At 45.8% G+C, this 27762-nt stretch overlaps 1 protein-coding gene across 5 annotated transcripts; it reads right to left on the reverse strand.

Moving 5' to 3' along the window:
• Positions 1–210: 210 nt before the first annotated feature.
• Positions 211–24315, reverse strand: MLKL (mixed lineage kinase domain like pseudokinase). Of its 5 annotated transcripts, XM_044932118.2 has the most exons (12): positions 23814–24315; positions 19959–20017; positions 19276–19741; positions 17273–17335; positions 15973–16168; positions 14852–14949; positions 13657–13813; positions 11037–11121; positions 7598–7749; positions 7222–7271; positions 6848–6988; positions 211–448 (listed from the first exon to the last, which is right to left on the reverse strand). In XM_044932118.2, the coding sequence occupies exons 3-12, from the start codon at positions 19727–19729 to the stop codon at positions 417–419; spliced, it is 1428 nt and encodes a 475-aa protein (XP_044788053.2). In that variant the 5' UTR covers positions 19730–19741; positions 19959–20017; positions 23814–24315; the 3' UTR covers positions 211–416. The 5 variants fall into 5 exon arrangements, with proteins under 5 accessions (XP_044788053.2, XP_044788054.2, XP_044788051.2 ...); XM_044932119.2 differs by lacking the exon at positions 19959–20017 and having other exon boundaries at positions 19276–19731; XM_044932116.2 differs by lacking the exon at positions 19959–20017 and having other exon boundaries at positions 23814–24298.
• Positions 24316–27762: the final 3447 nt, after the last annotated feature.

Genomic DNA, 27762 nt, shown 5'->3' on the forward strand with positions numbered 1-27762 from the left:
AATAGTTGTGGTGCACAGGCTTAGCTGTTCTGTGGCATGTGGGATCTTCCCAGGCTATGGATCAAACCCATGTCTCCTGCATTGGCAGATGGATTCTTTACTACTGAGCCCACCAGGGAAGCCCTAGATTCGACTTCCTGATGGGAGGGGCTGCTAAGTCACAATGCCAAGAGGTTTGAATCCAGAGAGAGACACATTTTTGTAAAACTATCAGAGTTATTATCAAAGGTGTATTTTTGACAGTATCATTGGGAGTGGGATGGATTACTGGAGTTGTTTTCTATTTGTAACAGAGAAGTGCTGCTCCCCTGTATCCATAAATAAATCCATGCTGAAGGATTTGAGAGAAAAAGATGCCCAGCTCATGTTCTTCCAGCTCCTTGTTCAGGGACACAGTTTCAGTTTCAACACTTGGCTTAATAAAAGGAAGACAGTCTCTTTAAGATTTCTGTGAATGAATGAACAGAAAGTTAGACAAGCTCAGGAACTGACAGTCACATTAGAAACAAAGACATTTCCATATTACAAAACAGTGTAGAAACTGCACTCCCCTTGATCTGGCTGGAGTCTAAAACACCATCAGCATTCATGCCTTTGGAATGTGATGTTCCCTCTCACCTGGACAACTTTTGCTAGTTTATTTTTATTTTATTTTTGTAATTTTACTTGGACAACTTTTAAAATACAACTACCTTGTGGGAGATGTAAGCTCACATCTTAGTGTGAATTAGTCTCAGATATTAGATTCTCTAATACCAGGAGGACCTGGGTTTAAGGGAGCCTGGAAAGAGGAGGAAGAAGACAAAGGAGAATTTGAAGGAGAAGAAGGTACTTGTAGAAAATACTGTCAGCTTCTCATCCACCCTGAAGGATAATTCTTCAGGAAGCACCATTGAGTCTGCTCTTCTGTGCTATGAGGGCAAAGAGAAAGTTTCAGGTAGAAGCTAGGCCAAAGTTTTGATTTTGTTAGGGAAATTAAAACGGAAGTAGTCTTGTTCAGGCTTCAGAAGCAGGAGAGCGGGCCGCAGACTGACTTCTGACCCTGCCTGGACCACGTGCCTGCTTGCAAACACACCAATTGTTACCAGGAAGCCAAGCGGCACTTTAGATCAGAGAGGGAATGGGTCTTGGATTTCCTTGAGCCCTTGGAGGCCTGGCCTCCCTGGGGTTTCAGAAAATCTTGTGACTCACGAGGTGAAACAAACAACATTGTAAAAATTAAAGAAAAACCATCACTGCATTTTTGCATGCAGACCGATGCTCACATCAGTGGGCAGCCTGGGATTATAAGCAGGAGATCCCCAAACTGCAATTTGAAGTCTCACCCGTGGGGTAGACGCACTGCCAGGGACCTCTTCCCAACTGGGACTCCAGATTGCTGTTAACGAGGGACTTCCCAGCACTTCTGAAGTCTGGAGGTTGTTTGGCCTAATTTGGTGATGTATGTGCTATTACTTTTCTCTGTTGTTTTTCTCTTCTTTTAATGACTATATATTGAAATGAAATCAATCAATCCTTTATTAAATATTGAAATTGTTTATTGTGTGTGTAACGAGTGGTTTCTTTTGTTAATGAATCTTTTGAACTTAAAAGTAAAACTTTTGGCAAAACAGATTTTCATTCCAAAAGGTAGGGATGGGGGCAAAGGAAGGGGAGGGATGAGATACCCTCTCTAACGTGACTGTTAGAGTGATTCCCGGTGGACCACCAATAAACAGGCCAGAGACTTCTGTAAACAGTGGCGCCATCCTTGGGGGGACTGCCTCCGAAGCCTGGACACCTATCTCTTTAGTTTCTCTCTCAGGCATTTAATCTTCATTTACCAATGCCCTCCACCCCCAGGTCTCTAACTCAGGATATTCTCACCTGTGTGCCTCAGGATACATGCTCAAGAATGTTTACGGGTGAGGTTCCTAAAAGGACGATTAAAATATCCGTAGATAGAGGAAGGGGTAAGTAAAGTGCATGGTTATCTAAGTGGCCTACTATACAGCAGTGGAAAAGAATGAGTTTAAACCATCACATTAGCATGGATGAATTTCAAAACATTTCTTCATACTAACTGATCAACTGAAGAAAGTGGTGGTAGAATATAGCATGATATCACTTACAAAAAGTCCTTATACATTTGTGCTAAGCTGCTTCAGTTGTGTCTGACTCTTTGTGACCCTATGGACTGTAGCACACCAGGCTCCTCTGTCCATGGGAATTTCCAGGCAAGAATACAGGAGTGGGTTGCCACTTCCTCCTACAGGGGATCTTCCCAACCCAGGGATCAAACCTGCATCTCCTGGGGCTCCTGCATTGCAGGCAGATTTTTTACCGCTGAGCCACAGGAAAGCCCATAATTTAGTGTACCTTGGTTATAAAACCATAGACAAACCTTTACCAGAAAGTTAGGATAGTGGCTCCTCCTGCAGGAGGGGAGAGGAATGTAAAAGCAAGGGATGTGGAGGTCCCTTTCTGAGTTAGTGGTAATGTTCAAGTCTTTAACTAGGAGTGGATATGTGATATTCTTTATCTTCGACTTAAAAAAATGCACATATATATTTAATCATTGCTGTACTGTGATACATATCACAATAAAGATAGGAAAAACATGATTTTGTTTCTTTGAATACTGTAGCAACTTCAGTGGAAACACTTCCCCAGTATCTAGATATACTGCATGTGAATCATGTTCTCTTGTATCTGGAGCTTCGTGGAAAGCCTGAGAGATCTGGATCTAGAGTAGGGGAGGGAAACATTCCCATTGAAGGAGATGGTATAGGGAAACTACGGAGGAGCAGCTGATAACATGGTGAAATAAAAGTCTCAGTAGAGGAAATTACCCCAGGGTGTTGATAAAAGAAAAGGAAGGAAGGGAGAGAAAGAGTATCAGTTCATTCGCTCGGTCCTGTCCGACTCTTTGCAACCCCATTACTGCAGCACACCAGGCTTCCCTGTCCATCACAAACTCCCCGGAGCTTACTCAAACTCATGTCCATCGAGTTGGTGATGTCATCCAACCATCTCATCCCCTGGCGTCCCCTTCTCCTGCCTTCAATCAATCTTTCCCAGCATCAGGATCTTTTCCAATAAGTCAGTTCTTCACATCAGGTGGCCAAAGAATTGGAGCTTCAGCATCAGTCCTTCCAATGAATACTCAGGCCTGATTTCCTTTAGGATTGACTAGTTGGATCTCCTTGCAGTCCAAGGGACTTTCAAGAGTCTTATCCAACACCACAGTTCAAAAGCATCAATTCTTTGGCACTCAGCTTTCTTTATGGTCCAACTCTCACATCTGTACCTGACTACTGGAAAAACCACAGCTTTGACTAGACAGACCTTTGTCAGCAAAGTAATGCCTCTGCTTTTTAATATACTTTGTCATAGTTTTCTTCCAAGTAGCAAGGAGTGTCTTTTAATTTCATGGCTGCAGTCACCATCTTCAGTGATTTTGGAGCCCCCAAAAATAAAGTCAGCCACTGTTTCCCCATCTATTTGCCATGAAGTGATGGGACCAGATGCCATGATCTTAGTTTTCTTAATGTTGAGTTTTAAGCCAACTTTTTCACTCTCCTCCTTCCCTTTCAATAAGAGGCTCTTTAGTTCTTCACTTTCTGCCATAAGGGTTGTGTCATCTCCGTATCTGAGGTTATTGATATTTCTCCCAGCAATCTTGATTCCAGTTTGTGCTTCATCCAGTCTGGCATTTCACATGATGTATTCTGCATATAAGTTAAATAAGCAGGGTGACAATATACAGCCTTGACGTACTCCTTTCTCGATTTGGAACCAGTTTGTTGTTCCATGTCCAGTTCTAAGTTCTTGAACTGCATACAGATTTCTCAGGAGTACGTAAGGTGGTCTGGTATTCCCATTTTTTAAAGAATTTTCCACAGTTTGTTGTGATCCACCTAGTCAAAAGCTTTGGCGTAATCAATAAAGCAGAAGTAGATGTTTTTCTGGAACTCTCTTGCTTTTTCGATGATCCAATGAATGTTGACAATTTGATCTCTGATTCCTCTGCCTTTTCTAAAACCAGCTTGAACATCTGGAAGTTCATGGTTCACGTACTGTTGAAGCCTGGCTTGGAGAATTTTGAGCATTACTTTGCTAGCATGTGAGATGAGTGCAATTGTACAGTAGTTTGAGCATTCTTTGGCATTGCCTTTCTTTGGGATTGGGATGAAAACTGACCTTTTCCAGGCCTGTGGCCACTGCTGAGTTTTCCACATTTGCTGACATATTGAGTGCAGCACTTTCACAGCATCATCTTTTAGGATTTGAAATAGCTCAACTGGAATTCCATCACCTCCACTAGCTTTGTTTGTAGTGATGCTTTCTAAGGCCCACTTGACTTCACATTCCAGGATGTCTGGCTCTAGGTGAGTGATCACACCATCATGTTTATCTGGGTCATGAAGATCTTTTTTGTACAGTTCTTCTGTGAATTCTTGCCATGTCTTCTTAATATATTCTGCTTGTTAGGTCCATACCATTTCTGTCCTTTATCGAGCCCATCTTTGCATGAAATGTTCCCTTGGTATCTCTAATTTTCTTGAAGAGATGTCTAGTCTTTCCCATTCTATTGTTTTCCTCTATTTCTTTGTACTGATCACTGAGGAAGGCTTTCTTATCTCCCCTTGCTATTCTTTGGAACTCTGCATTTAAATGGGTATATCTTTCCTTTTATCCTTTGCCTTTTGCTTCTCTTCTTTTCACAGCTATTTGTAAGGCCTCCTCAGACAGCCATTTTGCCTTTTTGCATTTCTTTTTTCTTGGGGATGGTCTTGATCACTGCCTCCTGTACAATGTCACGAACCTCCATCCATAGTTCTTCAGGCACTCTATCAGCTCTAATCCCTTGAATCTATTTGTCACTTCCACTGTATAACTGTAAGGTATTTAATTTACGTCATACCTGTATGGTCTAGTGGTTTTCCCTACTTTCCTCAACTTAAGTCTGAATTTTGCAATAAGGAGTTCATGATCTGAGCCACAGTCAGATCCTAGTCTTGTTTTTGCTGACTGTATAGAGCTTCTCCATCTTTGGCTGCAAAGAATATAATTAATCTGATTTCGGTATTGACCATTTGGTGATGTCCATGTGTAGAGTCTTCTCTTGTGTAGTTGGAAGAGGGTATTTGCTATGACCAGTGCATTCTCTTGGCAAAATTCTATTAGCCTTTACCCTGCTTCATTCTGTACTCAAAGGCCAAATTTGCCTGTTACTCCAGATGTTTCTTGATTTCCAACTTTTGCATTCCAGTCTCCTATGATGAAAAGGACATCTTTTTTTGGTGTTAGTTCTAGAAGGTCTTGTAGATCTTCATAGAACTGTTCAACTTCCGCTTCTTCAGCATTACGGGTTGGGGCACAGTCTTGGCATTCTGTGGTATTGAATGGTTTGCCTTGGAAACGAACAGAGATCATTCTGACTCAATGAAACTATAAGCCATGCCATGTAGGGCCATCCAAGACAGATGGGTCATCGTGGAGAGTTCGGACAAAATGTGGTCCACTGGAGAAGGGAATGGCAAACCACTTTAGTATTCTTGCCTTAAGAACCCCATGAACTGTATGAAAAGGCAAAAAGATAGGACACTGAAAGATGAACTCCCCAGGTCAGTAGGTGCCCAATACGCTGCTGGAGATCAGTGGAGAAATAACTCCAGAAAGAAGGAAGAGATGGTGCCAAAGCAAAAACAACACCCAGTTGTGGACGTGACTGGCGATGGAAGTAAAAGTCCTATGCTCTGAAGAACAATATGGCATGGGCATTGTGGCCAGCACAGCAGGCAGGGCTTGGAAGTGGCTGATGCACAGTTTGGGAAAAAGAAACTGAGACAGAATTAAAGTTTTAAAGACGGGGCTGGGGGACCAAGACCTCTTGGGTCAAGAGCCCTGTTCCTTGGAGCCTCTCTACTTTTACTGAGTGTCTTGGCAAGCACAAAGTACCTGTTGTGCTACAATGAAGTCAGCCTCCTGGGTCCCCGGTCACGTCTCCCATTTTACTGATTACTTTAAACTATCTTTGTTATTTTCTTGTACCAGGGCTCTCACCTAGCTGGAGGTCATAGACCTGCATATGCCTTGGGAAAACATCTTAGTGTGTGTACAGGCAGCGTTCTGAACTGGCGCTGACCCGGCGTTCCAAGGTCCACTCTATGTTTTTCCTTAGCTTAGCAGGGTATGATGACCCAACTGATCAACCCAATGTACCTTCATTTGTGTTACACTGTATTGCTATATTTTGCTTTTATTCTTTTCCCATGGTGATTTTCTCATGGCTTAGCCAGAGCAACAGGTGGCTGACTATTAACCCCTGCACATAGGAACCTGGAATGTTAGGTCCATGAATCAAGGTAAACTGGAAGTGGTCAAACAGGAGATGGCAAGAGTGAACATCGACATTTTAGGAATCAGTGAACTACAATGGCACTGATATGACACTGAAAGATGACTCCCCAGGTCGGTAGGTGCCCAATATACTACTCCTCTGAGCTACAGAAAGCGTACAGGCTGGAATAATCTGCCTTCCCAACCCACTTTAGACTAGACAATGCCCTTCGGGCAGGGTTTCTGAACTCCAGTGCTACTGATAATCTGGGCTGGATAATATTTGTTGTAGGGGTTGTCCTGTGCATCCTAGGATGTTGAGTAGCTTCTGTCCACCAGATACCAGTGGATATGTCCACGCCACCCCACCTCCCCTGAGCTGTAACAGCCAAAAATGTCTTTAGACATTGTCAGTGTCCCCTGAAGGGCAAAACCACCCCTGGTTGTGATACACAAAGAAAATCTTTCACAAATGTTCAGTAACACGTGTGGTCCATGCTCTTTAGACCAGAAAGAGCCCTACCTTTAACAGAGGGCCTCCTGGAGGGTTCATAGGCACGGCAATCATCAATGATCTCCTGCAACTCTGAAGGGCAATCTTCACCCACTGGCTCCCGGTGCCGGGACTCAGCCACCAGCTGGTAGATCTTCTTGGAATCACAACCTGGCGTGGAAATGATATGACGGGAGGCTTAAAGATTGCTCTGGCACCCACACATCCCTCTGGATGCTGCCGGCTGGCATCAGACCTAGGGACTCTGAGAACTGGAGACATAGGAGCTTCCAGTGACCCCATTGACCAGCGCAGGCAGTGCCCACATTGAAGAAGAAAGCGTCCAGGACAGCACTGATGTTTAACTCTAGTCTACCTTCTAAGTCAGCTTTCACACTGGTTACCTTCAAATGGGCTCTTCCCAGTGGCGATCTCCCAGAGGACAATTCCAAAGCTAAAAGAGAAGCAAGAAAATGAACAATGATAACAAGTTTCCTTTTTTCCATGCCCCTGTAGCCATTTCCAGAAAACATAGAGAATTTTCTTTCTTTTTTTTTTGCACTGTGTACCTTGTAGGATCTCAGTTTCCCCAAACCAGGGATTAAACCCAGGCCATGAAGTGGGAGTGCTGAATCCTGACCACTAGCCCACCAGGAACTCCCCACAGTGAACTTTCCCATTACCATCAATCACATTCCAGGGATGCTCCTCCCTAACGGCATTTGACTTGGACTTTCTTGTCAGGTTCATCTGAGAATTGGCATGAGAACATAGACATACCTGTATATTTCAGCTTTTATGTCGTATTTATTATACACATTTTCCAACCTCTGGGGTGAGACATATGCGGCAGAACTGACTCTCTCTGCTGCTTTTCCTCTAGTTTGTCGGCTGATGGAAGTCTGTGTTTTGCTCAACTCAAATCCTGCAAGCTAGAGAGAGAGGTGACTCAGAGGCAGAAGGAAACGGCACGATCTCGGGTGGGAAGTAGAGGGCAGGGACTGGTGCTACACGTGACTGTCAGGGGACGGTCTTTTTCCTTTGGGATGTTTCCAGTGAGGTCTCCTGGCCGTGTGGCTACTCTCCTGGCTGCATTCCAGGTTCGATCTATTATGGTGCATTGACCGAGAGAAACACAAAGTTTCTTCTCTGTAAAAATGAGACAGTGAGGATTACTTGAAATGATGGTTGTCAAGCACCTGTAAAACTTGGTATTTTTTTTTTAATTAAATAGTTGATTGATTTTTGGCTGTGCTGGGTCTTTGTTGCTGTGTGTGGACTTTCTCTAGTTGCAAAGAGTTGAGGCTACTCTCTAGTTGCGGTGCTACTCTCTAATAGCGGGGGGGGGGGGGGGGGCGGGGGCAGGGGCTACTCTCCAGTTTCAGGCTTCTCACTGTGGTGGCTTCTCTTGTTAGGAGCACAGGCTCCAGGTGCATGGGCTTCAGGAGTTGCAGCTCGAGGGCTTCAGCAGTTGTGGCTCACAGCTTAGTTGCTCCACTGCATAAGACTTGGCATGTTGTAGTTATTCTAATATTACTACATTAGATGTGTACAGGGCTTCCTCAGTTGATAACTCAACTCCACTGTGCTAGGATGGACAGGGGTGCCTGGAACTACCGATGGCTCGTTTTCTCTTGGAGGCAGACAAAACAAAAACAAAGAAACAAAAAACCTCCAACAACACAGGGGATCCTCTCCGTTGTATCTGACCCTACGTGGCCAATGCCATGCTCTTAAAGAAGGCACAGCACAAGTCATGGGAGAGGGTGTTCTTCTTGCTCCGTGTACATCTGTCATTAGCACCATTTGTATGCAGGGGGCTGTCTGTGCCAAATGCAGCCAGGGAGCCAAAGCTAGGGGCAAGAATTAGATACTTATGTGGCTCCTCCCTCTTATTCACAAGTTCAGGGAGAGCTGACATCCTCTGACGTCTGGCTCCACACTAACCACCAGGGGTGAGAAGCTGAATAGCACATGTTACAGTCACATGTGATGAGCACCAGGAGAGTGGTATAGACACCATGCTTTGGGAACACTTACTTATATTACACCAATGGCGGGGAGATCCAACCAGTTCATCCTAAAGGAAATCAGTCCTGAATATTCATTGGAAGGACTGATGCTGAAGCTGAAGCTCCAATACTTTGGCCACCTGATACAAAGAACTGATTCATTGGAAAAGACCCTGATGCTGGGAAAGATTGAAGGCAGGAGGAGACGACAGAGGATGAGATGGTTGGATGGCATCACCAACTCGATGGACATCCGTTTGAGCAAGCCCCAGGAGTTGGTGATGGACAGGGAAGCCTGGCGTGCTGCAGTCCATGGGGTCCCAAAGAGTTGGATATGACTGAGCGACTGAACTAAATTGAACTGAGTGGTGGGGAAAGACATCTGAAGGGCAGAAGAGACCTGTCTCTTGTTATTCAGAGAAAGCTATCTATAGATGACAAAGAATATATTCTTTTAGCATTTGGGAACTGTGGACATGGGGTTAACAAAACACTTTCCTCATCTACAGGACAATCTGAATGTCAGTGAACTTTTTATTTCTATTCCCCTGGGAACCTGACAAAAGCAGACTATTACTTATGCTCCTAAGTAATACATGTTGCTGCTGATTAATAAACGACCAGCGACCAGTAAGTCATTTATGGACGAGAGGTCGGGGCGGTGGGGACTGTGAAGAGCTAAAGGGGTGCTGGGCTATGTGGTGACTCATACCTGGCATGCCCCTTGCGGGGATACTGGAAGGCATGCCTGCAGAGTTGTTATAAAAGAATATTGAGGACTTCCCTGATGGCCCAGTGGATCAGAATCCACAGTGGATAAGAATGCAGGGGACACAAGTTTGATGCCTGGTCCAGGAGGATCCCACATGCTACAGAGCAACTAAGCCCATGAGCCACAACTACTGAGGCCCGTACCTAGAGCCCGCAGGCTGCAACTACTGGAGCTTGAGTGCCTGGGGCCTGTGCTCCACAACAAGGAAGTCTCTGCAACGAGAAGCCGTTACTTGCTGCAACTAGAGAAAGCTCTTGCAAAACAATGAAGACCCAGTGCAGCCATAAATAAATAAAAAACGCAGTGGTACCACACACACACACACAAACTCCTCCAGTTAAAAAAAAAAGAATATTGACTCCTGTGAGTCGTGAGGCTTCTAAGCTTCTCCTGCACCCACGGAGATGAGCCTCTTTCTCTCGCACTTGGGCTGAGGGTGAGGAGAATATCTCCTGGAGGATTGTGGGGGCTTCCACGGGATGGAAGGATTTGATGCTGCCAAGGAAAGTTATGACCAACCTAGATAGCATATTCAAAAGCAGAGACATTACTTTGCCAACAAAAGGCCATCTAGTCAAGGCTATGGTTTTTCCAGTAGTCACGTATGGATGTGAGAGTTGGACTGTGAAGAAAGCTGAGCACCGAAGAATTGATGCTTTTGAAGTGTGGTGTTGGAGAAGACTCTTGAGAGTCCCTTGGACTGCAAGGAGATCCAACCAGTCCATTCTGAAGGAGATCAGTCCTGAGGTTCTTTGGAAGGAATGATGCTAAAGCTGAAACTCCAGTACTTTGGCCACCTCGTGCGAAGAGTTGACTCATTGGAAAAGACTCTGATGCTGGGAGGAATTGGGGGCAGGAGGAGAAGGGGACGACAGAGGATGAGATGGCTGGATGGCATCACTGACTCAATGGACGTGAGTCTGGGTGAACTCCGGGAGTTGGTGATGGACAGGGAGGCCAGGCGTGCTGCAATTCATGGGGTCACAAAGAGTCAGACATGACTGAGCGACTGAACTGAACTGAACTGAGGTGGCATGCTGTGTTTCCTGCATGATACCCTTCTGATTGCCTCCAGGTGCCAAATGTGGGCCACGGCCAGTCTGAGTCTGGATGCCTCCTTGGACCTAAGAAGATGTCCTCATGGGTGTTGCAGGACACAGAAGTGGTGTCCAGGCATCTAAGAGGAGACGGCCCTTAGCCCACCCCTCCTGGGTGGGCAGTGGGGGAGACCAGCATCAGAAGGGCAGGGAGGATTGAGTCTGTCCAGTGCAGGGCGTGTGGGGCGCTGTCCAGGCATAGGAAGCGCTGAGCTCAGTTCCACGGTGAAGGCAGAGAAACAAGCAGGCACAGGCTTTCAGGGAAACATGCACGCCTCTCCCAGCACCAAACAGTCACATGGGTCAAACTCAGAGGGTGCCCGGAAGGCCACGCTCACCTTCACGTTGTAGTCTTTCGTCACCAGGAAGCTCGTGCTACTGATATTCCTGTGGAGTTCTGAGGGTGTTTCTGAATGGTGCAGCCTAACGTGACCAAAGGCAGGGTACGTTAGTGACCTTTGCACAGACTTTCTTTTTTTTTTAAATAACCTTTTTATTTTATTTTTGGCTGCGCAGGGTCTCTGTTGCTGTATGGGCTTTTCTCTAGTGGCGGAGAGTGGAGGCCACTCTCCAGTTGCAGTGCTCCTCTCTAGTTTGGGGCTTCTCACTGCAGTGGCTCTCTCGTTGCAGAGTGCGGGCTCCAGACACGTGCGGGCTTCAGTGGTTGCGGCACGTGAGCTCAGCAGTGGCAGCTCCCGGGGTCTAGAACAGAGGCTCAGCAGCTCTGCAGCATGTGGACTCCTCCTGGACCAGGGATCGAACCCATGTCTCCTGCATTGGCAGGTGGATTCTCTACCACTGAGCCACCAGGGAAGCCCCTGCACAGACTTTCTTGAAAGGCATGACAGTCACTACCGGGATAATGAGGTTGGTCAGTACCAAGCCTTCTTCCTGGGTAGGTATCCACGGGTTAGTGGGAAAACCAGGATGCAGAGGTGAGATCTGACAACTGTGTGCTGCACGCTTCTGTGGGGCTCTGCATGGGAAGTGGTGAGCAAAGCAAAGGGCTGAGGTGTGGCTGGATGGTTGGGCCATATCTCAGACCCTTCTGCTTGAAACAGAATGGAAAGCTGGGGTTTCCACCAACTCAGTAAGTGGTGGGGACTTCCCAAGTGGCACTAGTGGCAAAGAACCTGCCTAAGTTCTTTGGATGAATGGAGCTCCTGCCTCCCATTTTGGGCTTCTATCATAGAGTCAGCCTCAGGTTGGGTTCTCCCAGAAGCAGATCATGAGCATGGACTGTACAAGTGACTGATTATGAAGGTATTTCCAGCAATTAAGCCCTCATGCCACAACTACTGAAGCCTGAGGTCTGCAATGAGAGAAACTACCACAGTGAGAAGCCTGGGCTTCACAACTGGAGAATGGCCCCTCTCTGCACAACTGGAGAGCGGCCCCCACTGTGCATAACTGGAGAACGGCCCCCGCTGTGCATAACTGGAGAACGGCCCCCGCTGTGCATAACTGGAGAACGGCCCCACTCTTCACAACTGGAGAATGGCCACTGCTCTGCACAACCAGAGAATGCCCGTGCAGCGACGAAGACCCAGAGCAGCCAAAGATAAATCAGTGAGTGAAATTTTAAAAGAGAAGATGGTCCCAGGAAACCAGTGAGGGAGCTGTGGAAGCAGGGCAGAGAAGGAGGAGAAATCAAGCAAGGGCATGACTTCAGGTGAAGTTCCAGGCTCAGCCTAATCCCACGGGGACCTCTGGAGGATAACTACCCCTCAGGGTTTGTTCTGCATGAAGCAAAGGAGCTGGACTTCTATACCCACACCGGTTGTTCAGTGACTATGGGTTGGGGTAAGGGAGGAGAGGAGAGAAACAGGGTCAGGGACAGGGGGCTCTAAAGTTCCCGGGCATTTTCAGCTCTCAGGGCCTAGAGGCTCTAGCACCCGTGGATGTTCCTCTACCGATGGTGGCGATGAGCTGTTAGCAGCAAATATGCTGAGTGGTGGATGAGAGTGCAGATCAGGTAAGAAGGGTCAGCGGTCCTCTGGATAGGCACTAACAGTGTCCCCTACAGTCCAAATCCTTCTCACAAAACCCACTAGTGTACGAAGTTGAGAAGGATAAACTGTATGATTTCCAAGAAAGAGTAAGGAAGTATTCCCCAAAGTATGGGATAAGTGGCATTCGAGGTGATACATTAAGAAAGGTATTCTTTTAATTCCAATCTTTCTGATTATGTTAAGAAGAAAGTCTCTGTTTGGTGCTGGATATCTTTGACACTTCTCTAAATCTGCTAACATCTCCTCTGTGAAAAGATAATGCTGGTCTGAATTGCAGATCTTTTGCTAGGCGTTTGCTACATCGTTTGCTAGGCAACATTTAACCAGAATTTAATAACCTTGTTTTGGTTTTATTTGTGGTCACCTATTTGTGCTAAGTGATTCTGGTCTCCAATTTATGGTAGTAATAGAAAATGTCCCCTGTTTTTTCCTAACTTATTATTAATATTTTTTTTACAAAGTGAGCTAATCGAAAGAAAAATATTAAATAAATAATGGCATTAATGTGAATACGGTAATAACTACGTATGTGGTCTGTTAGTGACTGACTTTTGGGGGCCCTTGGGCTAAAGGAACCATAGAGTATATGTGAGAGTAGGTAGAGCTGGTGGATAAAATATAGGACATCCAGATGATTTTGAATTTTGAAAAATCAATTCTTAAAAAAAAGAAAGTACTAAAAAAGTGTAGGATTTATATGGAATTCTGTATATCTGAAATTTCAGTAAAAGTATATCTGGTGTCATACTTGGAACATACATTGTACTAAAATTGTTTATTGCTTATCTGAAATTCAAGTTTAACTGGACCTCTTGTATTTTTATTTGCTAAATGTGGTGATTTGCTCAAGGAGGCTTCCAGCCTCTTCTCTGCTTGTCTCTGGGTCAAGCGGAAATGGAGGCAGACTCATCCTCTCCCTCTGGGCGCCCTCTCCCCACGCTGGTACCTGTACAAGCCTCTGGCTGCCCCCACGGCCAGGATGATGCGCTTGGCCAGGGTGAGGTCCTTTTCCCGATCCAGCAGCTCCCTCAGGGTCCCGAGCTCACAGTACTCCATGACGATGGATAACTGAGGGGGCGTCACTGATGGAAAAGAGCCGATCGCTGTGAAGATCCATCCCTGCTCAGAGGTCCTGCTTACTGTAGCCCATCCCACCCTCTCTCCAAGAGACAGACGCAGCTCTGCTGTGTTTCTCTGTCCCCATCTCACATGGTTTGACTCCCTGAATGAGTCCAATACCCACAGAGTCCCCATGCCTCTTCTCTGTGGCATTTGGCATGGCAGAACTCTACACTTCCCCTAGTTACTTGAGTAACTGACTCCCTGACTCAACACTACAACCCAGGAGAGCAGGGCCTGCTTTGTCCAGACAGTGCTCATGGGAAGTTGAATAAATATGTTGAGTAGGGGAGCTCAGACAGGAAGCTGAGGCCTCAGGGCAGGGCCATGAGACGTGCAAGAACTGATGTACACGGAGTGAGTCAGTCACCCTGGCTGTCACCCAGGAGGATAAATATGACTAGAGGTTTCCCTTTAGCCTGGGATTCTATGCTCCAAAGTCAGGTCACCTGAGCCTGTGCAGAAACTTCCAGAGGGGATCAGAAGGGAGCTGCTCTGTCCTCTCTGTAGGCAAAAGCAGCAAAACATAACCAGCAGGAGAAGCCACATTGTGAGAGGAAATGCAGCCACATTAAAAAAATAAAAAACAAAAAAGAAACTGAATCTGACAAATGAAGTTCTTGGTAAAAGGGCAGGTTAATTTAGCTTTTAGATTCACTCTACACTAATGATCAAGGTTAGATTCCTTGTTTGGGTCAGTCAGCTTTGCAATGTTTTATTGCAACAAAATACACTCATCACCCAGGTCAGCATCTGAACAAGCATCTCCTTGGTTCCCAGTGAATCAGCAGGAAGAGATGTGGTTGCATTAGTGCAAACCAGCCCTCAGGCTGAAGCCAACTTCAAGCCTCTTCACTTGAAAGAAGATGGGAACCTGCATCATGGGATGCGAAAAAAATGAATGTCAATAATAAAAGCACCGTGCAGATGCCACCCTTTGAGCTGTTGTAGTAAAACAACGCAGTAACGCACAAAGATAGAAGACAGACCACAGCATACCCAGTCTTCGAGGCACCTCTTACCTGTTTCATCAATGCAAATCCCAAACATGCGCAGGATGTTGGGGGAATCAAATTTCTTCATGGTTCTGATTTCATTATTGAAAGTATGCCTCACTATTCTATGAGAATAAAAAGGGAAAATAGGATTTCAGGTTGGGAGGTCCTTCAGAAAACATTCAGTGTAGCGACCGTCTGTATATGCATGGGGCTTAAGGGATCATCGGCCATTCTTTGGTGGCTCAGATGGTCAAGTGACTGCCTGCAATGTGGGAGACCCAGGTTTGATCCCTGGGTCAGGAAGATCCCCTGGAGAAGGAAATGGCACCCCACTCCAGTATTCTTGCCTGGAGAATCCCATGGACAGAGAAGCCTGGTAGGCTACAGTCCATGGGGTCACAAAGAGTCGGACACGACTGAGCGACTTCACTTTCACTTGAGGGATCATCAGCATCTCCCAGGGGTGAGGATAAGGCATATACAACCTGTTCTAAAGAGTCACCTGGTGATTCTTAGTCAACTTAATATATGCATACCCTATGATGCATCAGTTCCTCTCCTGGCAATACAGCCCCAAGAAATTCCCATACAGGGACATAAGGGATACCTATGGGAGCATTATTTTTGATGGGCAAAAGTTAGAAGCAGGTTGTGTTCTATCACTGGAAAAAGAGGCAAACCGTGGATTTCCACCATGGATAGCAGTCAGAAGCAAAGGACCACAAGCGCAGTATAAGTTTCACGACGCTGAGTGAGAATGGTAAGAAAAGCAGGCGGCAGACGTGACACACCATCATCTGTGAACATTTAAAACGCACACATATGATAACAGCGAACATTTTGCAAGAACACATACAAACAAAATATTTTATCGTCTGTGAAAGGGATGGGAACCCAAGTAACAGCAACGAAAGGGAACCTGCCTTTAAAAATATCTAAATACATGAATAAACAAGAGACGTTTCTAGAATTGACTTTGGAAGACGTACCTTTAAGTCTAGACTGTGTTCCTTAATAACAGAGAGCAAATATTTAACCCTCTGGGGTCTGAGTTCCCCCATATCAGAATATTGAGACAGTCTGCCCCTCTCCTTGAGTTACAGACAGGAAGTAACTAGGGGAGAGAACCGTACAAAACAACTTACCCAATGTCTTTGGCCTGGGAGTTGTTGAATACTTTTATGGCCACTGGAGATTCGTGGTATTTTCCTTCATAAAGTGTGCTGGATTCATTTTCCTTTAGTAGGATCCAATCGGCTTCTGGAAGCTCCTCCTTCTTAATCTCCTTGATTTGATCTTGTGGGAACCCCTTCTTGGGTTTCTGTGAATCTGACCTCATCCCTAGGAGAGAAGGTAATAAAGAGTCAACAGCTGAGGAGGGTGTGTTATGAGGGAAGAGGCATCTTAGCAACGCTTGAGGGGGAAGCCCCCCCTAGTGAACCAAAGCTGGGTCTGCCTGGAGCTTCTGATTGCCTCCTTCCAGGAGAGAGGTCCCCATGCCTCTGAGTGACTGGTGGAGACACAGCCGATGGTAACAGAAATGTCTCATGTACTTCTCTCTCCTCTTCTTCGGATCCAGCCTGTCTCCAGCCTACACCCCATCTCAATCCATCTCTCTCATCTCCTCCTACTGCACAACAGCTTGGCGCCTGAGCGTTTGGCATCTTGTCTGGTGAGTTCAATTCTAATAGGCAGACACACAGTTTAAGCTCAGGAACCCTACTGCTGTTGTGTGTCTCTCCTCTCCCTTACTCCATGCCATGGCTGGGAACTCTCAGAAGGCAGAGTCTTTCTCTGTATCTTAGTTTCCTCTACACACAGGCTCTAGCATAAAGCAGAGACTCACAGATGTGTAGAATGGATAAGCATTTTTAATTTGATTTGAATTTCTTTTTAATTTTTAAAAACTTTTAACTTCTATTCGGGTATAGCTGATTAATAAACAATGTTGCGATAGTTTCCCAGGTACAGCAAAGGGACTCAGTCATACATATACATGTATCAGAGTTTGAATTTCTTCTTGGAAATTCAGCAAATGAATTGAAGCTTTGATGCTATCTAGAGGAAGTCATCAGGGGACTTCCCTGGAAGTCCCGTGGTTATGATTCTGAGCTTCTACTGCAGGAGGCACGGGTTCAATTCCTGGTCAGGGAACTAAGATCCCACAAGCCACAAGGGGAAAAAAAAAAGAGAGAGAGAGAGGAAGTTGTCAGCACTTTAACAGGCGCTGGAAGATATCTTGCTGGTCAAGAAATCCCCTTCAAACATGACCCCATGCACAAAAGCCTAGGCCAGCCATGAACACATCCCCAAAACCTGTGGGCTGCTTGCAGCCATCCAGCCCAGAAAATGGACCAGGGTGGGGCGAGGGAGCCCAAAGTTCCTAACAAACTCATGACTTCTAGTTTGGGGCAGCCAGAAGCAGCAGGGCACACGGCAACTCACAGCTCTTCACGGCTTCGATGGTTTCCTCCAGTTGCCTCAATAAAGTTTTTACAGTTTCTTTCTCTGCAAGAAAAACAGCAGCAAATACTCAAAAACAGAAATGTTCAGTGAAAGCACACCAAGATACCCTTTTCTCATCTCTCATGTTCATTACAGTAGAAATGATTACCGTTCATGAATATCTGGCTCTCCACTTCCAAGCAGACAGGAAGTGCCCTGAAGCATGACTGTGTGCCTTGCTTTGGCCAAGAAATGAAGTGAAAGAAATTTTCAGGGAAGTCTGTGTCAACATGAAAGTGTCACCATACTGAAACATCCTGGAAGGATGACAGCTACCTTAGAGAGTCTCTTGGACTTTTCTCTGAATGAGAAAAAGACATTTCCTTCTCAAAGACACTGAGGTTTTTTTTGAACCATGGTATAATCATATCTATCCTGACATATATTCAGAAATATGTTAAAAATTGATCATATACTAGGTAGGGTGACCAACCATCCCAGTTTTCTCAGGACTGAGGAGCTCTGAGGATATGAGACCTTCAGTGCTCAAACCAGGAAAATCTCAGCAGATAAACACATACATGGTCCTTAGCAGTAATATTTCTAAAACCTATGTGGAAGTTAATCTGCCAAACTCTATCAAAGTTTTAAAATGTCCATACTCTTTGATCTAGCAATTAGACCCAGTAACTCAACTTCTAGGAATTTTCCCTAAGGAGATCCTGAAATACATGCAAAAAGACTCACTGTAGAACTATTAACAATAGTGGAAAACTGGACACAATTTAAATATCCATCAATAGAGAGCTCCTTGAATATATCTGGTCCCTATAAACCAAGGATACTAGACAACTCTAAGGGTGTTTATATGCAAGAATACGCACTGAGCTTACTTAATGAGAAAAACAAGGAGAACAGTGTGCTTAGTATGCTATTGATTGAACAACAACAAGAAAGAAAATATGTACTTGACTCTCCAAAAGGCTATTCAAGAAACTGGCAAGAGAGCATGTGTCTGGGAATGGAACTTTGCTGTCAAGGGTGAGAGGCAGATTTCCACCTCATGCTGGGTCTTTTTGTGCCTTTTGTATTTTGTCCTTTGTGAAAGTATTACCAAGTCCAAATGTTTTCACACAATTGCAGGAAGTATATCCTTTCCTCCAAGTTGATGGCATGGAGGTGCCTCCTTCTACCAGAAAGTGGACCAATGAACGCTGAAGATGAGGAAGGCCAGGGACCACTCCTGCTCTTTGGCAGGATCAGCTGCTGCGATGCTTTCAACATCACTTCAACCCAATTCCTGACTCTGGTTTTCTTTGGTGGTAGGTGTTTGGTTGAGGGAATTAAAAATGCCTCACTTTTCCTCAGCAAACAAACAAACAAACAAAAAACCATTTGCCTACAGGTCTCTTCCGTATCTGGTTTGTGATGCTGGAGAGTCTCCTGCAGACCTGACTGGGGATGCACCGTCCTCCACATCAAGGGTGAGAACGGTTATCCCTCTGAGTTCCAGTGCCTGGACGGTTCATCGAAACTCAACCCTTAATTCCTCTCCCTCCACCCACAACCCTAATAAGAGGGAAGGATCTGGAATTAACAACACCACGATCTGCAAAAGTGTAAAGTCATATCTGTTTCCCTTGTTTCCTCTCTAGTCCAGCGCGTATCTCATTCCCTTGGAGCCCTGCCCTCCACTCAGTCCAGCCCCGGCCACTCGGACCCAAGCCACTGCCATGTCTTCACAGCCTCTGACGTGGTCTCCTGACAGCACTCACACTTCCCCTCTTGCCCCTGGCTCTGCTGAGTTACTGGCCCCAAGTCTTCACTCCCATGTAGTCATATCATACATCCAGCCTCATGGTGGGCACCCCTCTCCACTCAGACGTCTGGAATTCTGAGTCTCGTCGACAGATACCTGCCAAAACCTCTTCAACCTTCCTGATTTTCCAAAATGAGACGAATACACCTGTATGTGCATCCCCCCACCTGAAAAAAGTCCTCACCACTCAGTCCTTGGATAGCTTTCCTGTCCTCCTCTGCATCCTGTTGATCTTCCTGTTGCCAGGACACTCCTAGGCTGAGGCTTGACGTATGCCTCCACTGATCCACCTGGAGCAGCAGAGAGAGCTCCTCCCAGACATCGCTCAGCCTCTGGTTCACCCCACCAAAGATTATGCTGTCATGCCCTGCTGTTAGAAACTTCTGGATATTGGACTTATTGCTGAACTTGTCTATCCGCTCCTTAGCTTCCTCTAGGGCATCCTGGAAACGGCTCAGCGCGGCGGTTATCTGGGGAGGCAGGTTCCTCTCTCCTTGGTCCTGGAGCATTTGCAGAGGCTGCAGCAGGCTCTGGACGCGGTTCCCTAGACGTCGGCACTGTTTCTGGCAGTATTTCATCTCCTCACACTGGTTGTAGATAAGCTGGCCTAAGGAGATGATCTGCTTCAACTGATCCATACCTGGAAGAAACTGATGGAATCTGTTTAAGTTCCAGGAATCTCCTTCATATTTACTTCTGGGATAAGGGAACATCAAGGGTGTCTGTGATTTAAATGGTTGAAGAGGTCTTCCTATTGTTTTCATGTAAGGCAGAGATGGCTTGCGTCCACCAAAACCTTCCAGTTTTAGCTGAGAAGTACTGGCTTTGCCAGGGCCTTCCCTGGTGGCTCAGCGGTAAAGAATCTACCTGCAATGCTGGAGATGTGGCAGGAGCTGTGGGTTTGATCCCTGGGTCAGGAAGATCCCCTGGAGGAGGAAAATGGCAACCACTTCAGTATTATTGCCTGGAAAATCCCATGGATGGAGGAGCCTGGACGGCTACAGTCCACAGGGTCACAAAGAGTCTGATATGACTTAGTGAATAAACAACAAATTGGCTCAGCTAGGACTACATCTCCCAGACTTCCCTGCAGCTTGATGGGGCCATATGACTATTTGTCACAGAAGGGGTATGAGCAATAAAGTGTTACTTTGGGTTTGAGTCAGGTTTGTCTCCTCCACACACTGTCAGCTGGTTGTATAGGAGGATGTAGCCCTGGGTGTGGTGGAGCCCAAGAATGTAGAATCCTGGATCCCTGAAGCATCGCTTGGAGGAGAGCTGCTCACAAACCTGGAATGACTGCCATGGACTGCTAAGTGAGCACGGAATAAACTGCTATTGCATTTGAATCATTACATTTTGGGGTCAATTTGTTAAAGCAGGTCAGCCTATTCTAACAAACATATCCTGCCAAAGTATAGAGCTGACCACAGGACAGTGGGTTGAAACGCGCAGATCCTGTCTAAAGAAGGTAAGGATTATCTAGTAAAGTCAACAGCTGCTGCTCTTCAAGGATAAAGGGCCCAGTGGTAGAAGATCTTCTAGTTTTTAAAGAGCAGTCAGAAATCTGGATTTTTATATTTAATCCCTCAATTTAAAATCCCACAACCAAGTCAAAAAATGTTTTAAAAACTATGCAGTCCAACACTGTCTTGGTCAAATACATTTTGTTTGCTGACCGAAGATTGCCTTTGAAGCCTCAGTTTACAACCTTGGCCACAGCCAGCGGAGGATGTTCAGGACTGTAATAGAAGCCGGCTTCGGTTAATCTCAAACTTTTCTTTCTGTCTCTTTTTCCAATGCTTGAGCATGCCTGCCTCCATGGTCCACACCTTCATCCCTCTCTAGTGTGTTTTCAGCACCCTGTAAATCTGCTTCAGCCTCCCCACTGGCCGATGCATCCGTAAGACTTCTTGTTATAAGTGCTGGTCCCTCAGAGGCATTTGCATAAAGACTAAGAAGCTTTCCAGGCTCAGCAGAGGTGTGGGAGACATTTGTGTTGCCTACACAGTCTCCACTTCTCTGCTCCTAATACGCTGTGTGTGCTCAGCTGTGTCCTACTCTGAGGCCCCAGGGACTGTAGCCCACCAGGCTTCTCTGTCCATGGGATTTTCCAGGCAAGAATACAGGAGTGGGTTGCCATCTCCTACTCCAGGGGATCTTCCCAACACAGGGGTGGAACCTGAGTCTCTCGCCTCTTCCGCGTTGGCAGGCGGATTCCTTACCACTAGTGCCACTTGGACTACCTTCATATTTTCTGTAACAATCAACAGCAATCCGTTTGTGGATTTAAGGTCTATCCCATTATTCAATTACAGGCTTCAAGAACCAATAACTTTCTCTATTGCTTAAGCCAATTTGAATCATATATGCTGTACATGCAACCGAAAGCAACTGGGTTCAGTTGAATGATGAATGATGCTAACAGCGATGATCACGACTCGCTCTATTCACTTGCTGCAGGCTAGTGATTCGGAACCAGGAGGTCACAGCGTTATCTTAATTTTGTACATGAAGACACTAAGTTAGGGAGAAGGTTGCATTTAAATAAGTACAGGGCCACGGAAACAGTTTCCAAAGCAGTTTTAAACAAAGTTAATCTCAACAGTTCAATGAAACAGGTAGGAGTAGTAGTACTAGTTTGGAGAAAGTAGTTGGTCTGGAACCAAATCTGGCTTAAAAACTAGTAGAAGTGAAACCAAGTAAGCAACTAATTGATACTTTTTGTTGTTATTGTCTTAGCGTTATATTGATTTAGGAAGGGGAGTAACAGGTGTTGCTGCTGCTGCTAAGTCGCTTCAGTCGTGTCGACTCTGTGCGACCCCATAGACAGCAGCCCACCAGGCTCCCCTGTCCCTGGGATTCTCCAGGCAAGAACACTGGAGTGGGTTGCCATTTCTTTCTTCAATGCATGAAAGTGAAAACTGTTAGGGCATGCCTAAAAAAGACTCAAGGTGTCTCAGGCTACCCAGATATTCCTAGCTGCTAAGCAGAGAGATTCAAGGCCATTTTTTGGGGACTCCTGGGGGCAGTGAACTTTATGCCTTTCTCTGGTCCACTGGAGACAGAAGCAGTGGTCATGCTTCTGTCAGTTCCCCCAGTTGCTCAGGGAAACTTGAAGATTTCAGCTTCATAGCTCCAAGCTCCAGTTATCTTATTCAAAAAAGCCATATCTCAGCAATAACTAGTCAAACGATAATGGGGAAAATATCCAACTCATCAAAACAACGACTTAAAAGAATACATTTCACAGGAAAAGTGATGATGTGGTATGAAGAAAACCATGGAAAACAAATCCTCAAGAAATGGAGAGAAGTATTATTTATTTTGGCAGGGGAGATTAAAAATTACAAACCTGGCAATCCTTTTTCAAATATAAATCTAATTTAATGCAGTTCCAGTAAAACTCTCAATGGTACATTTTGGTATTGAAACTAAATGATCCTCAAAGTTCATTTGAAAGAGGAAATTAGTAGGAATAGTCGGGATTTTTGTAATAAAATAGGGGCCCATCTATCAGATATTAAAATTATAATAACTAAAATTGTTTAGGGCTTATTGAGTATAGGATAAAGATATCAAAAGGATGAAAGGGAATATAAATATATATACACTTTTACTCAACAATGTGAATTTCTAGGAATTTGTGCTGTAAAGAAGCTCATATGTGTATAGATAGATGGATGCTAAGGATGCGCACTGAGGTGCTGTTTATAATATGTAAAACTGCTAACATCCCTAATAATGATATGTTCATAGGTTTCTTGCAGGAAAACAATGAGGGGTAAAAGTCACTAATTTTAAAAGTGAAAAATCTTAAAATGGTTAGTAACAATATAAATCCATGAAAAATTCTGATGCCATTTCCCTCTCTCCTCCAAAAACTGGCATCAAGCAACCTTTTCTGATGAGACTTTTAAAAGAGTTATTCCTCTTGTGCCTAAAACGGGCTCTGGAAAAGGAAGGGGGCATTAACCATTAAGACGTGGGATCAGCTCCCGGCAGTTTCCGTACTGACTGCTCGCAGCGGTGCTGTGCAGGGCAGTGGGTCGGTTTCCGGAGGCACCTCCACGGCGACCCCCACGTGTCCCCTCTCCTACACCGCGCCTTCTTCAGCAGGAAGCGGCGGGAGAGGGAGGCCGCACCCTCGGGGCCGAGGAAAAGAAACCAACCTGGTCCTGAGTTCCGGGAAACGGGCCTGTGGCTCTCCCCTCACCGCCCAGGATCCCGGCTGCACCGTGCAGCCCGCGCGCCCCGGACACCGCGCGCGCCGGGAGGACCGCCGGACTCACCCAGCCCTTCCCGAGGCCGTCCAGTCGGTCCGGGGCGCGGTTCCCGGAAGGCCCGTCGGCTTCTCGGACGTTCAGCCCCCCGACACGAAGTCTGCGACTGGGGACCCCGGGGAGGTGCCAGGTCGCGCGCTTTGTGTCCCGCCGGCCGGCAGGCCCGGAACGGACGCCAGCGACGGGGTGCGGGCGTGCCCCTCGGAAGTCCGGCGGCCTTCTGCTCGCCGGCCCTGCACCCCGCCCTCCCCGCGGGCCCCGTCAGCCTGTCGAGCGGGGAGTCTGACGCGCCTCCTGGAGCTGTGACAGGGACCTTGCAGCCGCCCCCAGGCTCAGGCGCCTTGGTTCCCTAGAGCTCTTTCCAGGTGGTTCAGGCAGAAGGCCCCTCGCTTCCTCTTGGTCTTCTCCCCCCGCCCTGTCCATCTCTCCCCAGCCTTACCGAAATTTCTCAGTAACTTTATGGAGTACTCCTGGTGCCACGTCCTCTGCTTGGGGCTGGGGACTCAGGAAAGAATAAGGTCCCGGAAACTAGTATAGAGAGCACCCAGTATGGGAAAGATTAGATGAGCAGAAAAAACAGAACTAGAGAGAAGGTCCTCGTGTCTGCTTCTCGGTGCCTCAAAATACCGAGTGTGGCGGGGAGAGAGCCAAGGGAGACACACACAGCTGGGATGGGCTCAGGAGAGGCGTGGGCCGCGGTGGGTGCGGCTGAAGCCAACTTCCTCCTCTAAGGTCCCGCAGAGACCTCTGCTTTATTAAAGTTAGCTGGGTCCTTAGCTAGGAAGTCTGAGCAATGTCATTCATTAACTCATCAGACTGTCCAAAAGGATAGAATTGGACCCTAAGAGAAGACTTTTTGAGTAGGGAAGACCTGGGTGGAGGATGTCTGGGGTGTTTATTCATTTACATTCTCTTGTACTGTTCTTTGCCTACTGCATTGTCAGTTTTCTTCCTAGGTCGGGTTCCCTAGAAGTCTGAGGAAAAGAACCGGGCACACGTGATTTACTGAAGGAAGCCTCTCAGGATCGAGGGTAGGAGGGGCAGTTGGGGGAAATTAGCTAAGCAAGGACAGCTGGTCTCCGTGGAGACTAGCTTCAGCCAGACTCCATGGAGACGTCTGGAGCAAGCAGCTCTGCAGCTAGAGGGAGCTCTGCTCTGGATACATCAGAAGTTAGGTCACAACATGTCTTAACAAATTGAAGAGGACTGAAATCATACCAAAAGATGACCATCCACTGTGGTCATCTTTTCTGACCAGAGTGGGATGAAACTAGAAATCAATCGCAGAAGGAAAACTGGAAAACTCATAAATATGTGGAAATTAAACAACTCTTGAACAATTCGGTCAAAAAAAGAAATCCAAAGAAAATCAGAAAGTACCTGGAAACAAATGAAACACAATGTAGCAAAACTTAGAGCTGGGACAAAAGCAGTGCTAAGAGCACAGCGATATGCATATGTGAGTTCATAGCAATACACGCGGACATAACGCAGGAGAAAGCGCCTTCCCTGCTGGTCCAGTGGTTAGAACCTGCCTGCCAACGCAGGGGACAAAACTCCAATGCCTGGTCTGGAAGGATCTCACATGCCACGAGGCCACCAAGACTGTGCGCACAGCTGCCGATCCATGGGCCCTGCAGCCTGCGCTCTGCCTAAGAGAAGCCACCGCAGTGGGAAGCCGAAACACCACGAGGAATAGCCCCGTTCACCACACTGGGCTTCCCTGGGGGCTCAGGTGGTACAGAACCTGCCCGCAGTGCAGGAGACCCCCGTTCAATTCCTGGGTCGGGAAGATCCGCTGGAGAAGGGAAAGGCTACCCATTCCAGTGTTCTGGCCTGGAGAATCCCAAGGACTGTCTAGTCCACGGGGTCACAAAGAGTCAGACACAGCTAAGCGACGGTCACTTTCACTTTCTCACCACAACTAGAGAAAGCCCACGTGCAGCAAGGAAGATCCAGTGCAGTCATAAATTAAGAAAAGGAGAAAGATCTCAAACAACCAAACTTTACACTTCAAGGAACTATAAAAATAAGAACAAACTAAGCCCAAGGCTAGCAGAAGAAGGCAAATAACAGAGTAGAAATAAATGAAATAGAAAAATAATAGAAAAAATGTGAAATGGAGTTTATTTTTTAAAGATAAACTCTACAAACCCTTAGCTACATTAAGGGGAAAAAAAGAAAATTTAAATAGAATCATCAATAAAAGACATTACAACTGATATCACAGAAATAAAAAGTAATCAAAAGAGACTGTAATGAGGAATTCCCTGGTGGTCTAGTTTTCACTGCCATGGGTCTGGGTTCGATCCCTGGGTGGCAAACTAAAATCCCACAGCATAGCCAAAAAAAAAAAAAAAAAAGACACAGAGAGACTCTGATGAACAATCAATTATAGGCCAACAAACTGTGGAACCTAGAAGAGACAGATAAACTCCTAGAAACATACAGCCTCCTAGGACTAAATAATGAAGAAATAGAAAGTCTGAGCCTGGTGGCTCAGTTGGTAAAGAATCTGCCTACAATACAGGAGACCCGGGTTGGATCCCTGGGTCAGGAAGATTCCCTGTAGAAGGAAATGGCAACCCACTCCAGTACTCTTGCCTGAAGAATCCCATGGACTGAGGAGTCTGGTGGGCTAGAGTCCATGGGGTCGCAAGAGTCGGGCACAACTTAGCAACTAAACCACCACCTGCTGCTGTTGCTAAGTCGCTTCAGTCGTGTCCGACTCTGTGCGACCCCACAGACAGTGGCCCACCAGGCTCCCCCACCATAATTAATAATGGAGATTGAATCAGTAATTAAAAACCTCCCAACAAAGAAAAGCCCAGGGCCAAATGGCTTCACTAGTGAATTCTACCAAACATTTAAAAATGAATTAATGCCAATCCTACTTAAACTCTAGCAAAATACTGAAGAAGAAAGAACACTTTGAAGCGCATTTTATAAACTCAGCCTTATCCTGATATCAAAACCAGACAAAGACTTAAGAAAATTACAGGCCAGTATCCCTGATGAATATAGATACAACAATGCACAATGAAATACTAACAAATCAAATCCAACAACACATTAAAAGGATCATACACCATGAGCAAGTGGGATTTATTTCTGGGATGCAAGAATGGTCACATATGAAAATCAGTTAATGTGACACACCACATTAACAGAGTAAAAACATATGATAATCTCAATAGGTGCAGAAAAAGCATTTCACAAAATTCAACACTCTTTAATGATAAAAACTGTCAACAAATTAGGAATAGGAGGAAATTATCTCAGTATAACTAAGGCCGTGTATGACACTCACAGCTAACTTCATACTTAATGCTGCAAAACTGAATGCTTTTCCTCCAAGATCAGGAATAAGGCAAGAATGCCAGCCTCCACCACTAGTAATTCTCCCCCATGTTCTAATCCTTCCATTTCTGTAACTCCTTATTTCTTCAATTGCCTCCTAAATAAACCACTTGCATCCATATTCTTGTTTTAAGATTTGCTTTTTAAGGAAAAATAAGAAAAAGAAGAAAAAATATCGTTTTGATGAAAGCATGAAGGTGGGAGCCTTCATGCTTTCATCAAAACGATATTTTTTCTTCTTTTTCTTATCACTCCTTTCCCCCGGATATAAGATGATAAGGTGTTTCAGATGGAGAGGAGATGAGAGTCTTGGCATTTTCCAAATTTCACATTCATCCCATAGCATCCTTTATTACTTCTCTGTAAAGAAATCTCTCTCGATTTTTTGCAGCCATCATATCTTTATAGAAAGTTGGAACTGGAAAGTTCATATATATAGTTTCAGCTTTTTCTCAAAAATAGTAGATGAGATAAAATAATAAGTTAAGAGAACAGGTAAGGTGGAAAAGAGATGAAAATTTACAATCACCGGTTCCCAGTCACAAGGGCGCAGAGCATCATGCTGTTGTCAGGGGGCAGCAGAGGCCAGGGGACAGGGGAAAACCAAAGCCCAACAATGTACCCTGCCTGAGATCCGACAGAGACAAAATAAGGGAATCGCTCAGTCATGTCCGACTCTTTGGGAACCCATGGACTACAGCCTACCAGGCTCCTCTGCCCCTGGAATTCTCCAGGCAAGAATACTGGAGTGGATAGCCATGCCTTTCTCCAGGAGATCTTCCCAACCCAGGGGTCAAACTTGGGTCTCCTGCATTGCAGGCGGGTTCTTTACTAAGCCGCCAGGGAAGCGACAGAGAGGAGACCAACATTTACTGGGGCCTGTTACAAGTTGGGCTCAGTGCTGGGTACAATTAAAAATAGTACAAAGTTCAAAGGCAGAGAGAAAAATCACACGCTCCAAGTTTCAGGCTTTTCCATCACCCTAGATGTGTTGGCATCTTGATAATGTCCCCTGCTGGCTTTAGCAT

This window comes from Bubalus bubalis, chromosome 18 (genome assembly GCF_019923935.1).
Source record: "Bubalus bubalis isolate 160015118507 breed Murrah chromosome 18, NDDB_SH_1, whole genome shotgun sequence".
NCBI lineage: Eukaryota > Metazoa > Chordata > Mammalia > Artiodactyla > Bovidae > Bubalus > Bubalus bubalis.